Source organism: Aethalodelphis obliquidens, unplaced genomic scaffold, assembly GCF_003676395.1.
Source record: "Aethalodelphis obliquidens isolate GAN/ISIS:26980383/991018 unplaced genomic scaffold, ASM367639v1 scaffold26, whole genome shotgun sequence".
NCBI lineage: Eukaryota > Metazoa > Chordata > Mammalia > Artiodactyla > Delphinidae > Aethalodelphis > Aethalodelphis obliquidens.
The window spans coordinates 6,039,567-6,056,383 of record NW_020837970.1 but is presented as its reverse complement, the minus strand read 5'-3'; the positions used below and the strand labels follow the sequence as shown (position 1 = coordinate 6,056,383).

General features: G+C 37.0%; 1 protein-coding gene across 2 annotated transcripts in view; it reads left to right on the top strand.

Moving 5' to 3' along the window:
• The window catches only part of ADAM10 (ADAM metallopeptidase domain 10), a 111,957-nt gene that overhangs the window by 72,681 nt on the left and 22,459 nt on the right, over positions 1-16,817 (top strand). For both annotated transcript variants that reach the window (XM_027123144.1, XM_027123143.1), the window contains 2 exons: positions 10,243-10,406; positions 14,213-14,396. In XM_027123144.1, the coding sequence (XP_026978945.1) occupies positions 10,243-10,406; positions 14,213-14,396 (348 nt within the window). The remainder of the gene's footprint in view (positions 1-10,242; positions 10,407-14,212; positions 14,397-16,817) is intronic.

Sequence of the window (16,817 nt, the reverse complement as noted above, 5' to 3'; positions counted from 1 at the left end):
TTGAAAATGATGGGCCACGTTACTTGTATTTTTGTCATTGCGTTCTTCATCTGATGTCCTCTTCCTTTACTCTGTGTTAAACCCCTAACTCCAGCTCTCAGAAGCCTTTTTCTAAGAGCTTCTGGGGAGGGGCTCGGCAGGAAGAATGGGGCCAGAGTGGCAAAGAGAAGGGATCTTTGTTCCTTTGACACAACTTTTTCTAGAATAAGATACCTTCCTTGACAGCTTTCTTCTTCACTTCCCTTTGCCCTTAGACTACCTGAACTGAGTTTTATTTCACCTACATTTTATTATTTTATAAGGAACTTTATGTATTTGCTCTTACTGATTAATTCAGTTCCGTTATGAGGTGTAGGTCGTATTTCCTCCATTATACAGGTGGATTGGATTCAGAGACTTTGTCAACAACCCAGTATCTCACAGAACCTAGAATCTGGACCTTTTGACTCCAGGTTTTGTGCATTTGGTAGTTATTTTACTAGGTATTATTAATATGTAACATCCTACTTTTATCTTTCTAAGACATTTCCAAGAAGAAGTTGAAATGTTTCCTGGATCTAAGCAGAGATGGAATCTATTTCCTTCTTTCTTAAGAGAGATGAGTTATAAAACAGTACTACTCTGTATTATTTAGGCATCATTTTGGGTAATTGTCAAGGCATAATTAGAAGAGCACTGGTTTGGGAACTAGGAGACGGGGTCCTTGTCTGTTCTGTCTCTATAAATGCAGGTAAATCATTTTGCTTCAGCTTGTTTATTTTTCATTGTAATTTCTTCTGTCTTTGCCCTTCCTTTGATACTTCATGTTTCTGCATGTAGATCTTCGTAATGCTTGCTGTTACACTATTTTTTAAAATATCATTTTATAGCTGATCTGTTCAGCTTGTGATATTACTATTTCTTAATCTTTTTCATTTTTATTTGACCTGATTAATTTCTGTTGTATCATTTAACTCTGCAGCTGTTTCACTATTCAAATATATGGTAGTGGAAAGGATTTTGTTTTGATACTGTTGTGTTAATTTTCACAGAATAGTTACTCAAATTATTCGTTGTAGTCCTCTTCACTGACTCAGTTAAGCTGGGAAAAGCAATGAGGGTTAAAACATTTGAATAGTAGGTTTCTTGTCTTTAAGTCTTGTTAATACTACTTTTTATTTGTTCTTTTAATATTTCTTATTGTGGTTGGGTACTGCCTTCAGTTACCTCAATGAGAAAAACAGTACCTCCTGCCCCAACTCCATAATAAGTAGAAACAGCTTGTGAGCTGGGATGACTTGGAGGCTTCCATTTGAAATTATACAGGGCCTAGAATGGAGCCCCCAAAAGGGAGGAGTCTGGTCTCCAAAACAAAGATAGTCTTGAATATGAATCTAGAAAGATTACTCTAAACTTCTCTTTATATAAACACAGTTCTGTGTTAAGCAGGTAGTAGCCTCTTATTTTAGAGACCGAAACATTGGTTCCTTAACAAAGTAGACTTTTTTTTTTTTTTTTTGCGGTACGCGTGCCTCTCGCTGTTATGGTCTCTCCTGTTGCGGAGCACAGGCTCCGGCCATGGCTTACGGGCCCAGCCACTCCATGGCATGTGGGATCTTCCCGGACCGGGGCACGAACCCGTGTCTCCTGCATCGGCAGGCAGACTCTCAACCGCTGTGCCACCAGGAAAGCCCAAAAGTAGATTCTTTATATTAGATAATCCCTTTGTTCTACTTCATTTGCTACACCCTTCTAACCAGCTTTTTTTTTTTTTTGCTGTATGCGGGCCTCTCACCGCTGCGGCCTCTCCCATTGCGGAGCACAGGCTCTGGACACACAGGCCCAGCGGCCATGGCTCACGGGCCCAGCTGCTCCGCGGCATGCGGGATCCTCCCGGATCAGGGCACGCACCCGCGTCCCCTGCATCGGCAGGCGGACTCCGAACCACTGCGCCACCAGGGAAACCCCTAACCAGCTTTTTTTTTTTTTGGCGGTATGCGGGCCTCTCACTGTTGTGGCCTCCCCGTTGCGGAGCACAGGCTCTGGACGCGCAGGCTCAGCGGCCATGGCTCACGGGCCCAACCGCTCCGCGGCATGTGGGATCTTCCCAGACTGGGGCACGAACCCGTGTGCCCTGCATCGGCAGGCGGACTCTCAACCACTGCGCCACCAGGGAAGCCCCCTAACCAGCTTTTTGAGGGGCCTTTATTTTTTGGTTTATTAAGGCACATTCTGCTCATCTATTATCCCTCTTAATGTTATCAGTTAACCCAATGAACATAGTCTCACTTTGCCAGGTCACTGAAAAAGGCTAGCTCTGGACTTCATCTCCAGAGCTAATCCTGAACCATTCAGTATTCCTCTGACCATTTGTAAAGAACATTCTTTGAGACATTTGATTTGATAGAAATTGTCTCTTCTGTTTTTCTTAGTTTAGAAATTTTAGTTTGATTTTACGTATTAGAATTTGACCACATGCAGAGCTCAAAATGAGGTTCTCAAGATAACCCACAGCCTATCGAATTCTTTTTTTTATCATTCCTTCTACTTTAATTAGTTGATATTCTTCTTTTTTTGAATTTTATTTTATTTATTTTTTATAGGCCAGGTTCTTATTAGTTATCTATTTTATACATATTAGTTTATACACGTCAATCCCAATCTCCCAATTCATCACACACACACCCACCCCCCCCCCACCACTTTCCCCCCTTGGTGTCCATACGTTTGTTCTCTACATCTGTGTCTCTGTTTCTGCCCTGCAAACTGGTTCATCTGTACCATTTTTCTAGGTTCCACATATATGCGTTAACATACGATATTTGTTTTTCTTTCTGACTTATTTCACTCTGTATGACAGTCTCTAGATCCATCCACATCTCTACAAATGACCCAACTTCATTCCTTTTTATGGCTGAGTAATATTCCATTGTATATAGGTACCACATCATCTTTATCCATTCGTCTGTTGATGGGCATTTAGGTTGCTTCCATGACCTGGCTATTGTAAATAGTGCTGCAGTGAACATTGGGGTGCATGTGTCTTTTTGAATTATGGTTTTCTCAGGGTATATGCCCAGCAGTGGGATTGCTGGGTCATATGGTAATTCTATTTTTAGTTTTTTAAGGAGCCTCCATACTGTACTCCACAGTGGCTGTATCAATTTTCATTCCCACCAACAGTACAAGAGGGTTGCCTTTTCTCCACACCCTCTCCAGCATTTGTTGTTTGTAGATTTTCTGATGATGCCCATTCTAACTGGTGTGAGGTGATACCTCATTGTAGTTTTGATTTTCATTCTGTAATAATTAGTGATGTTGAGAAGCTTTTCATGTGCTTCTTGGCCATCTGTATGTCGTCTTTGGAAAAATGTCTGTTTAGGTCTTCTGCCCATTTATTGATTGGGTTGCTTTTTTTTTTAATATTGAGCTGCATGAGCTGTTTATATATTTTGGAGATTAATCCTCTGTCCATTGATTCATTTGCAAATATTTTCTCCCATTCTGAGGGTTGTGTTTTCGTCTTATTTGTAGTTTCCTTTGCTTTGCCAAAGCTTTAAAGTTTCATTAGGCCCCATTTGTTTATTTTTATTTCTATTACTCTAGGAGGTGGATCAAAAAAGATCTTGCTGTGATTTCTGTCAAGCAGTGTTCTTCCTATGTTTTCCTCTAAGAGTTTTAGAGTATCCAGTCTTACATTTAGGTCACTAATCCATTTTGAGTTTATTTTTGTGTATGGTGTTAAGGAGTGTTCTAATTTCATTGTTTTACATGTAGCTGTCCAGTTTTCCCAGCACCACTTATTGAAGAGGCTGTCTCTTCTTCATTGTATGTCCTTGCCTCCTTTGTCATAGATTAGTTGACCGTAGGTGCGTGGGTTTATCTCTGGGCTTTCTATCCTGTTCCATTGGTTTATAATTATGTTTTTGGGCCAATACCATATTGTCTTGATTACTGTAGCTTTGTAGTATAGTCTGAAGTCAGGGAGTCTGATTCCTTCAGCTCCCTTTTTTCCCTTGAGACTGCTTTGGCTTTTCCAGGTCTTTTGTGTCTCCATACAAATTTTAAGATATTTTATCCTAGTTCTGTAAAAAATGGTAATTTGATAAGGATTGCATTGAATCTGTAGATTGCTTTGGATAGTATAGTCATTTTCACAATATTGATTCTTCAAATCCAAGAACATGGTATATCTCTCCATCTGTTTGTATCATCTTTAATTTCTTTCATCAGTGTCTTATAGTTTTCTGCATACAGGTCTTTCGTCTCCCTAGGTAGGTTTATTCCTAGGTATTTTATTCTTTTTGTTGCAGTGGTAAATGGGAGTGTTTCCTTAATTTCTCTTTCAGATATTTCATCATTAGTGTATAGGAATGCAAGAGATTTCTGTGCATTAATTTTGTATCCTGCTACTTTACCAAATTCATTGATTAGCTCTAGTAGTTTCCTGGTGGCAACTTTAGGATTCTCTATGTACAGTGTCATGTCATCTGCAAACAGTGACAGCTTTACTTCTTTTCCAATTTGTATTCCTTTTATTTCTTTTTCTTCTCTGATTGCCGTGGCTAGAACTTCCAAAACTATGTTGAATAATAGTGGCAAGAGTGGACTTCCTTGTCTTGTTCCTGATCTTAGAGGAAATACAATTTTTCACCATTGAGAATGATTTTTGCTGTGGGTTTGTCGAATATGGCCTTTATTATGTTGAGGTAGGTTCCCTTTCTGCCCACTTTCTGGAGAGTTTTTATCATAAACGGGTGTTGAATTTTGTCAAAAGCTTTTTCTGCATCTATTGAGATGATTATATGCTTTTTATTCTTCAGTTTGTTAATATGGTGTATCACATTGATTGATTTGCATATATTGAAGAATCCTTGCATTCCTGGGGTAAATCCTACTTGATCATGGTGTATGATCCTTTTAATGTGTTTTGGATTCTGTTTGCTAGTATTTTGTTGAGGATTTTTGCATCTATTTTCCTCAGTGATACTGATCTGTAATTTTCTTTTTTTGTAGTATCTTTGTCTGGTTTTTGGTGTCAGGGTGATGGCGGCCTCAGAAGGAGTTTGGGAGTGTTTCTTCCTCTGGAAGTGTTTGGAAGAGTTTGATAATGATGGGTGTTCACTCTTCTCTAAACGTTTGATAGAATTCACCTGTGAAGCCATCTGGTCCTGGACTTTTGTTTGTTGGAAGATTTTTAATCACAGTTTCAATTCCATTACTTGTGATTGGTCTGTTCATATTTTCCTGGTTCAGTCTTGGAAGGTTACACCTTTCTAAGAATTTGTCCATTTCTTCCAAGTTGTCCGTTTTATTGGCATAGAGTTGCTTGTGGTAGTCTCTTAGGATGCTTTGTATTTCTGTGGTGTCTGTTGTAACTTCTCCTTTTTCATTTCTAATTTTATTGATTTGAGTCCTCTCCCTCTTTTTCTTGATGAGTCTGGCTAAAGGTTTATCAGTTTCGTTTTTCTTCTCAAAAAACCAGCTTTTAGTTTTATTGATCTTTGCTATTGTTTTCTTTGTTTCTATTTCATTTATTTCTGCTCTGATCTTTATGATTTCTTTCCTTCTACTAACTTTGGGCTTTGTTTGTTTTTTCTCTAGTTCCTTTAGGTTTAAGATTAGATTGTTTATTTGAGGTTTCTCTTGTTTCTTGAGGTAGGCTTGTATTGCTATAAACTTCCCTCTTAGAACTGTTTTTGTTGCATCCCATAGGTTTTGGATCGTTGTGTTTTCATTGTAATTTGTCTCTAGGTATTTTTTGATTTCCTCTTTGATTTCTTCAGTGATCTCTTGGTTATTTAGTATTGTATTGTTTAGCCTCCATGTGTTTGTGTTTCTTAGGTTTTTTTCACTGTAATTGATTTCTAATCTCATAGCGTTGTGGTTAAAGATGCTTGATATGATTTCAATTTTCCTAAATTTACTGAGGCTTGATTTGTGACCCACAATGTGATGTATCCTGGAGAATGTTCCATGTGCACTTGAGAAGAAAGTGTAATCTGCTGTTTTTGGATGGAATGTCCTATTAATATCAGTTAAATCTATCTGGTCTATTGTGTCATTTAAAGCTTGTGTTTCCTTATTAATTTTCTGTTTGGATGATCCGTCCATTGGTGTAAGTGAGGTGTTAAAGTCCCCCACTATTATTGTGTTACTGTCTATTTCCTCTTTTATAGCTGTTAGCAGTTGCCTTATGTATTGAGGTGCTTCTGTGTTGGGTGCATATATATTTATTGTTGTTATATCTTCTTCTTGGATTGATTCCTTGATCATTATGTAGTGTCCTTCCTTGTCTCTTGTAACATTCTTTATTTTAAAGTGTATTTTATCTGATATGAGTATTGCTACTCCAGCTTTCTTTTGATTTTCATTTGCATGGAATATCTTTTTCCATCCCCTTACTTTGAGTCTGTATGTCTCCCTAGGTCTGAAGTGGGTCTCTTGTAGACAGCATATATATATGGGTCTTGTTTTTGTAACCATTCAGTGGGCCTATGTCTTTTGGTTGGAGCATTTAATCCATTTATGTTTAAGGTAATTATCAATATGTATGTTCCTGTTACCATTTTCTTAATTGTTATGGGTTTGTTTTTGGAGGTCCTTTTCTTCTCTTGTGTTTCCCACTTAGAGAAATTCCTTTAGCATTTGTTCTAGAGCTGGTTTGGTGGTGCTGAATTCTCTTAGCTTTTGCTTGTCTGTAAAGCTTTTGATTTCTCCATCAAGCCTGGATAAGATCCTTGCCGGGTAGAGTAATCTTGGCTGTAGGTCCTTCCCTTTCATCACTTTAAATATATTGTGCCTCTCCCTTCTGCACCGCCAGGTTGTGTCAGATCCCCAGGTTGGGAAGCCTGACGTGGGGCTCAGAATCTTCACTGCAGTGGGTGGACTTCTGTGGTATAAGTGTTCTCCAGTTTGTGAGTCACCCATCCAGCAGTTATGGGATTTGATTTTACTGTGATTGTGCCCCTCCTACCATCTCATTGTGGCTTCTCCTTTGTCTTTGGATGTGGGGTATCTTTTTTGGTGAGTTCCAGTGTCTTCCTGTCCATGATTGTTCAGCAGTTAGCTGTGATTCTGGTGCTCTCGCCAGAGGGAGTGAGCACACGTCCTCTACTCTGCCATCTGGAGCCAATCTCCTTGATATTCCTCGCATTCTTAACCTGTTTGAAAGTGTAATTAAAAGGCTAGGAGAATTATGTCATTAAAACATTACATCATTAGAATAGAGGACACTTAATATTGACATTTTGTACAGGTCTGGATTGTCCCTTGCAGGATGTTTAACATCTTTGGTCCCTACCCATTACATGTGAGTACTGCTCCCCAGACTTGACAGATAAAGAAATACCCTCAGACATTTCCTAATAACCTATCTGGGAGTGGTACTAATGTCTGCTTCAAAATTACTTCTCAGATTAATATTGTATGGTCAGCATGATACTATTGTTTTAGATATTTAGGCCTGCTCACATCAAAACTTTATTTATGGATTCTGTCAAGGTATTATACTACCCTGTAGTTTTTATAATTTTTTTCTTTTGGGGGAGTCTTTTTTAAAGTTTAAAACTGATATTCTGTGACTAGCTTTCAGACTATCCTGTAGATAGAAAAATGTCATACTTCTTTGTTGGTCACTGAGTCATCCATCCATCAATAATTGCTTTTGACTCAAATTAAAAACATTTTATTCTTCTCATTACATAATTTCTGTTTTTCAGTAATGACTATATGTAGTAAAATCGTAAATTTACAATGTAAAGCAATTACTGAACTTGAGTTATGGCTTAGCTATAGGTATTTATAATATCATTAATTGAGTTTCTGGCATATCAAAAGTGGTTGCAGTATTTAAAAAGTTAAACCATGACTTATAATATTAGACATAGTATTTTATTTCTTCCTGTATAACTGAATTATTCCAACATATGCTATTAGTCTGTGTAGCAAGTAATAAACTTTCCAAATAAACAATAGTTATTAAAACCAAAAGCAGTTAAGATGTTGAACAAGATATGAATTATAAAGACTATATTTCAGAAGAGTACACTCAAGTTTATGTATGATCTTCCTTTAAATTAGATAGACCTTAAAAATACAGAAGGTATATTATCAGAGTTTTTAATATATGCTATTTACATTTTTTTTTAAACTGACAAAGATTTGCAGCGTGGAGTCTTCTATGCTTAATTCAAGTTTGCCAGTACTGCATTGGACCAATTTGCATATGACAGATCTTCGATGAGGCAGGATATTAATTTACTATTTGTTTAAAACTGTAATATATAGACTGTAATTATTACATACAGAGTGCTTATTTCTATCTTTTCTAGTTTTTAGAAATAATGATAACAGTCCTTAGGACTCAAGGTTGAGGACTCAAAAGTAGAGGTAGCTTAAGAGAATATATTAAATATTCATAAATCATTTGCTGTTTTCTTTCTATCCAGTTTTTGATGTAGAAGATGTAGTAAGTTTTAAATGTAGAGGTTCTCAGTCCTTTGCTGGTTAAAATCTGCATATGACTTAGCCTTTCAGCTTAGTTTTCTGTGAAAGCACATTATCATTTCAGCTTCTTAAATTGTATCCTAATAGTCATTAAATTTATGATTTGTTGCTATGTACTTTCTAATATTAAAAGGAACAAGGCAGCAATTGTAGTGTCATGCCATTTGTGTACATCTTTTTTGAATTGCTTTCTATTGTGTGCTTTATCAGAGATTATAAATGTTAGACTTTTAAAAATGGTTTAATAACTTTGTTGTAACTTTGTATGTAGTAGAAAGCTAATTTGAAATAATTTGATCAGTTATCAGAATATCCTAATCCATGTGATATTTTAATTAAAATAATTAAATAGAGTAACCTCTTAAATCTGAATGTAAACCAAAGAACTTCTCACTGAAAGTCTTTAATAGTTATTTAAAGTACTGTGGTCTTCTCAGTTTAGTGTACATAAAGACGATGATTGGCCAGCCAGTTTCTGATTTGCTGTTGTTCTTTTTCTAATTTCTTAAATTAACTGCCTTTAGATGTGAAAGCACTTTCATTTCGGTATTAAGCTCTGACGTTCAGGAACTATAAACGAACAGGTGAACTACAAAATGATTTAATATGTATCATATAAGTAAAAATGAAGATTTTTCTTTTAAAATTTGCAAGCATCCTCAAGACATGTTGGAAAATCATAATTCAGTTTTTTGAACCTATTTTGAAAAAAAATTCAAACTTGCCAAAAGGTTGCAAGAGTAGTATACAGTGAACTCCTGATAGATTAATCAGTTAACATTTTGCCACATTTGCTTTCTCTCCCTTCCCACCTTCTCTCCTTCATTCCCTCCTCCCTTTTTTTTACCCACTTGACATATTTTTTGCTTTTTTTAAGCTTTATTGAGAGATATATAATTGACAAATAAAATTGTAAGATATTTAAAGTGCACAGTGTGATGATTTGATATTTGTATATTGTGAAAGGATTCCCCCTACCAAGTTAATTAATACAACCATCACCTCACATATTTACCTTTTTCCTTTTTGTGTATGTGTGAGAATGTTTAAGTTCTATTCTCTTGGCAAATTTCATTTATACAGTACTGTGTTATCAACTGTAGCCATCATGTGTTACACATTAGATCCTCAGACCTTATTCTTCTTATAACTGGAAGTTTGTACCTCTATCAGTCTCTCTCTGTTTCCCCTACCCCCAGCCTGTGCGACCACTAATTCTTTTCTTTTTTTAAGAATACATTGTATGTTGCCTCTCAGGATAGTGAATCACATACTCTTGTGCATCACTGCTATTATTGGTAGCAGTGACTTTCTCAGAATCTCTTTGAGAATATTTTGTTCAACTTTCATTTAACTTAAATATAAGTTGTTATTTTGTTTGTTATTTTTTTTACAAGATGAAGAGGTGTAGGATTTGACCCAGTGTAAATGCTGAAATATTTAAATTGAACAGACTCTTAAATATTTGTTTTGCAAAATTAATGGGAGAAAAATTGGAGGACATTTTGATTATGAAGAGGAACATTTTATAAGGACTTTGTATTCAACCCTGGGAATATATGTGTGCCATTAAAACTTTTATTTGAAATGACTTCCTAACCTTGGACGAAAGAAACTTTTGAGTATTTGATATACATGTGTACCAATTTTGGACTCAAAATACATATAAAATGTTTCAGGTTAATACAGCATATATTAGAAAATTATTTGGGGGGAAATAGATGCTAATTTTAGCCATATTTTGTTTTGAATTAGGAAGCTCTGGAGGAATATGTGAAAAAAGTAAGCTTTATTCAGATGGTAAGAAGAAGTCTTTAAACACTGGAATTATTACTGTTCAGAACTATGGGTCTCATGTACCCCCCAAAGTCTCTCACATTACATTTGCTCATGAAGTTGGACATAACTTTGGATCTCCAGTAAGTATTGCTTAATTATTACATTTTTTAAAAGTTACTAATCTTTCACGTTGTTTAATTTTTGTTGTTTACAGTGAAAACAAGTACACATGAATGTTTAATTTTTATATGTCAGAACACAGTAATGTACTTGACCATAATACTGAAAAGGAGGAAGATAGAATATTTGTAATTAAAATAAGAAAATAAGCACAACAGTGCCAGAATTCTATGAAAGCAAGGAATTTTGTCTGTTTCATTCACTTCTGTGTCCCCTGACCTTAGAATAGTGCCTGGGGGACTTCCCTGCTGGCGCAATTGTTAAGAATCTGGCTGCCAACGCAGGGGTCACGGGTTCGAGCTCTTGTCCGGGAAGATACCACATGCCGCGGAGCAACTAAGCCTGTGCGCCACAATTACTGAAGCCCGCGCACCTAGAGCCCGTGCTCCGCAACAAGAGAAGCCACCACAATGAGAAGCCCGCGCACCACAACAAAGAGTTGCCCCCGCTCGCTGCAACTAGAGAAAGCCCACGTGCAGCAACGAAGACCCAACACAGCCAAAAATAAATAAATAAATATTTTTAAAAAATTAAAAAAAAAATAGTTCCTGGCACATGATTCATTCAAATATTTATTTAATGAGAATCACTTTTCATTGCTTAAAGTACATTTTGAATGTTAGCAAATTGTTGGGTTCTTGTTTGGTTTCTGTTAAAGCATTATTGGGGTTTACTAGATTTGTCTTTCTCTACTGTGGAATGAGACTGTTCTTTTAAAGTCGTTCGGTATGAAAACTTTGTAACATATATAAAAGTAGAGACAAATAGTACGGCAAAGTCTTCCGTTCATATCCAGGACAGGGGTCAGCAAACTTTTTCTGTGGTCTACTAGTGAACGTAATAGGTGTGGGGGACAATATTTAGTCTCTGTTGCATATTTTTCTTTGTTGTTGTTCTTCTTTTTACAATCTTTTATTTTATTTTATTTTATTTATTTATTTATTTATTTAATTTTTTTTTTTTTGGTGGTACGCGGGCCTCTCACTGTTGTGGCCTCTCCCGTTGTGGAGCACAGGCTCCGGACACGCAGGCTCAGCAGCCATGGCTCACGGGCCCAGCCGCTCTGCGGCATGTGGGATCTTCCTGGACCGGGGCACGAACCCGTGTCCCCTGCATCGGCAGGTGGACTCTCAACCACTGTGCCACCAGGGAAGCCCTACAATCTTTTAAACATGGAAAAACCATTCTTAGCTTAGGCCATATAGAAACAGGCTGTGGGCTGCGATTTGCCAACCTCTGATTCAGATTGAACGATCATCAGGATTTTGCCACATCTCCTTTCTGTGTTTCTTTCTTTTTCTTAGTAAGGTGTTAGAATCAAATTCATTCCCCCTTCCACATTTCAGTATGCATCTCTTAAAAAATTAGACATTTTCTTCCATAACCACCATGTGGTTATGATACCTGACAAAACGAGCAGTTCTTTGGTATCATTTAATACCCAGTTCATTGAATTGATTTTCAAGTGAACTGAAGATTAATACACATGGAAATACAAAATACTGAAAGATATTCTGTCTTTGTGATTTTGGTGGGGCTTATTAAAATAACAAGTTTGGGAAAATTTCATTTGAAAACTGCATATAAATTCATTTACTTGTACCTTATCACTTGTAAAAATGGAAATTTTTATGAGTTTAGAAAAAAACTGTAATATCATAGCTTAAAATTCTCAAATGCTCTTATCTAATGTTCCCCCAGTTTGTAAAATATAAGTACCCTCTCACTAAGTTGCAAGTCTTTCTTCTTCTAATTCCGATCAGAAATCGATAGATTATTATCAGTACTCTTGGATAAAGTACTTAAAATGCGTTGAATCGCTCTACCTCTTGTCTGCTTTTGTGATATTTTCTAAAAAGAGTAACTGAAAATTTAGAGATGAGCAGAGAACTCTTGTTAATTTGCATTTTCAAGGGCAGTTAAATGTCCTCGACTCTCCCAGTCACCTTCATCCAACCCTTACCAGGGGATTTTCGTACCCTTCCAACTACTCTTCTGTTCGTTAATCTAGGGTCTCTCAAAGTTTAATGTGCATACAAATTGCTGAGGATCTTACAGTATAGATTCCATTTCAGTGGGCCTTTGGTTGGGCCTGAGTGTCTGCCTTTCTAAGACACTCCCATGGGATGCTGCTGCTGCTGGTCTGTGGGCCATACTTGGAGTAGGATATCTAGTTTGTTCTCTTTTCACTTCCCTTCTAATCTGTCTTCTGCCTGGTTGCCAGAGAGGTGTTTTTAAGACATTAATGTAATATTACTTTTTGCTTATTGTTGAATGGATAAATTGGTTCACATTTTTTTGCCTACCTTGCTATCTTTTCCTGTCATACCAGACTACTTATAATGATTCTGTCATGCTCAAATACACCTCATCCCTTTGTGTATGTTGCTCATGATACCATACATATAGATAGTCGGTACTTAGTAAATATGTATTAAGTAATTTAATAGTGAGATCAGCCAGACCATGAACTCCTGAGCCTGTCTCCCTTGACATCTTTATCTAAAATCTGTCTTTATCTCTCCTGTCATGTATCTGTATTATGACAGTGTTACTTTCTCTTTGAGTGGTTCATTCTATCCCTTATATTTATTTATCCTATCCTAAATGTTTATTGCACACCTGCTGTTAACCACTTTATAAACTTTGTTGTGGGGAGTTGTAATCATAAATGAGACAAGTTCCTGTTTCTCGGTATGAAAGTCTTAATGTATTGACTCTGAGCAGATGAATCTTTGTCTAGGTATAGTTCTTTCTCTTTTTTTTAAATTAATTTATTTGGTTTTAGTTTTGGCTGTGTTGGGTCTTCGTTGCTGCGCTCGGGCTTTCTCTAGTTGTGGTGAGCGTAGGCTACTCTTTGTTGCGGTGCATGGGCTTCTCATTGCAGTGGCTTCTCTTGTTGAGGAGCATGGGCTCTAGGCACACTGTCTTCAGTAGTTGTGGCACGTGGGCTCAGTAGTTGTGGCCTGTGGGCTCTTGAGCACAGGCTCAGTAGTTGTGGCGCACAGGCTTAGTTCCTCCGCGGCATGTGGGATCTTCCTGGGCCAGGGCTTGAACCCATGTCCCTTGCATTGGCAGGTGGATTCTTAACCACTGTGCCACCAGGGAAGCCCTAGGTATAGTTCTAATCGGTCTTATCATGTCACTTCTGTTCACAACCTTACTTCTAATACCTGATGATATTGCTAATACAATTTCCTTATCTTAGCATTTAGGGTTTTCCATAATTTGGGTCTAAGTGTAATTCCAGTGTTATTTCTTCTTCCCTGTCAAATTAAGTCATTTTAAAAAACTTTACTTCTGCCAGGAAGCCAATTCCTTCCCATTTCTGCCTATTGAAATCTTGATCCATTTGGTTATATAATGTAAATTAATATGGCCCTTTTGTCAGGCAGTTTGGCAGTATGTATCAAGACCTTTAAAATATTTGACCTTTTAACTCAGTAACTCTACCACTGGGAATCCAACTAAAAGAAATAATTGCAGAATGTGTCAAAGATTTATGTAAATTTCAAAAAAGAAATAAAAATAAAAAAGGTATCCATTGCAGTTATACCTTCACTGATTTTTTCTTCCCTTCTGAGACAGTGACCCCTAAAAGAGCAAATTATTTTCCTTTTCACAGTCTAAAATAATTGTAAGATCTACTCTAAAGGAGAGTCCATAAGCTTCCATTTTTCTTCTGATGAGAAAATTACATTTAATCAGATGACCTGAAAACCTTATTTTACTTCCTGTTTATGTAACTCTATATTCTTTTTGACAGCATGATTCTGGAACAGAGTGCACTCCAGGAGAATCTAAGAATTTAGGACAAAAAGAAAACGGCAATTACATCATGTATGCAAGAGCAACATCTGGGGACAAACTTAACAACAATAAATTCTCACTCTGTAGTATTAGAAATATAAGTCAAGTTCTTGAGAAGAAGAGAAACAACTGTTTTGTTGGTATGTATATTTTCCCAGCATTTTATTATGAATATTTTGAAACATTCAGAAAACTTGAAAGAATTATATAGTAAACACCTAGTATGTGCCCACCACCTATATTTTACAGTTGTTAGCACTTTAATACATTTGCTTTATCACACTTGTCAATCTCTTCATCTCTCAATCCATATTTTTTTGTTGAAATTTAAAGTGCATTGTGGATATCAGTATACTTCAGTCCTAAACACTTTAGCCTACATAAGTAGAGTTCAATTTAAGTAAAGTTCAATATTGTTTGTGGTGTTTTTGTTTTTCACATAAGTGCAATATACAAATCTTTTTTTTTTTTTTTTTTTTGCGATACGTGGGCCTCTGAGTGCCGTGGCCTCTCCCGTTGTGGAGCACAGGCCCCGGACGCGCAGGCTCAATGGCCATGGCCCACGGGCCCAGCTCCTCCGCAGCATGCGGGATCCTTCCGGACCGGGGCATGAACCCGCGTCCCCTGCATCGGCAGGCGGACTCTCAACCACTGCACCACCAGGGAAGCCCGCCATATACAAATCTTAAGTCCACCATTTGATGAGCTTTGACAAATACATTTACCTGTGTAATCTAAGCACCTGTGAAGATGTGCAACATTTCTGTCACCCCACAAAGTTCTTTCATTTCCTTTCCCCATCAATCTTTGCACTCCTCCTGCAACCATTATTCTGATTTATTTCTCCATAGATAAATTTTGCTTATTTTATTTCATATAATTGGAATCATACAGTTTGCACCCATTTGTGGAAGGCTGCTTTCACTCAGCATACTATTTTGAGATTCATTATTAGTATTTTGTACCATTTTTTTTCCCCACTGAATAGAAGTGCATTATATGAATATATCACAGTTTGCTTATCCACCCTTCTATTGAATGGAACACTTGGGCTTTTTAGGTTTGGGTTAATATGAATAAAGTTGCTATGAATTTTTTTCTTACTGTGGTAAAATATATATAACATAAAATTTATATTTAAACTAAGTTTAAGTGTACAATTCAGTAGCATTAAGTACATTTACAGTGTTATGCAACCATCACTGCTTTTCCATTTTCAAACTTTTAAAATCACTCCAAATAGAAATTCAGTAACCATTAAGCAATAACTCCTATTTCTTTCTCTCCCCAGCCCCTAGTAACCTCTCATCTATTTTGTGTCTCTGTGACTTTGCCTATTCTAGGTACCTCATATAAATGGGATAATGCTTTTGTATCTGGTTTATTTCACTTAGCATAAAATTTCCAAGATTCATACAAGTTGCAGCTTGTATCAGAATGCCATTCTTTTTTATGGCCGAATAATATTCCATTATATGGATATACCACATTTTGTTTATCCATTCATCTGTTATGCCTCTCGTAGGGCATTTAATATGTTCTAAATATTCTACCTTGTATTATGTTTTTGGGGGTCCTTGTCCTATTTTACAAGATTTTAAGTTACTTGAAGGCAAACACTGAGGCCTGCTCATATTGCACATAAACAACGCTCTTATAGATGAGTTAAACATATGGCAGCAAAGGAGAAAGAATTGAGGAAGGTTTCCAGATAAGGACGGCCTTTCATTTTTTTAGCTGCATTTTTTAAAATAAATTTATTTATTTTATTTATTTATTTTTGGCTGCATTGGGTCTTTGTTGCTGCACGCAGGCTTTTCTAGTTGCGATGAGCAGGGGACTACTCTTTGTTGTGGTGTGTGGGCTTCTCATTGCGGTGGCTTCTCTTGTTGCGGAGCATGGGCTCTAGGCATGCAGGCTTCAGTAGTTGTGGCACGTGGGCTCAGTAGTTGCGGCTCGCGGGCTGTAGAGTGCAGGCTCAGTAGTTTTGGCTCACGGGCTTAGTTGCTCCGTGACATGTGGAATCTTCCTGGATCAGCGCTCAAACCCATGTCCCCTGCATTGGCAGGCAGATTCTTAACCACTGCACCACCAGGGAAGCCCTGCATTTTTTTTTTTTTTTGAGGTATAATTGACATAACACTATGGCCTTTTGTTTTTAATTGAAATTTATACAGAAATAATTTAGATTCACATGCAGTTGTAAGAAATAATGGAGATTCCATATACCCTTCATCCAGTTCCCCCCAGTGGTAACATCTTGCAAAACTGTATAGTATCAATACACTATTACATATAGCAAGGATATTGACATTGATACAGCTCACAGATCTTATTCAGATTTCCCCAGTTTTTCCTGTCATCATTTCTCTGTGTGTGTGTTTAGTTCTATACAGTTTTATCATGTGTAGGTTTATGTGCCCATCACCACAGCCATGATAAAGAATAGTTCCATCACCACAAGTAATTCTTTTTTTAATTCTTTTTTTGGCTGTGTGGGGTCTTTGTTGCTGTGCGCGGGCTTTTCTCTAGTTGTGGTGAGTGGGAGCTACTCTTCGTTG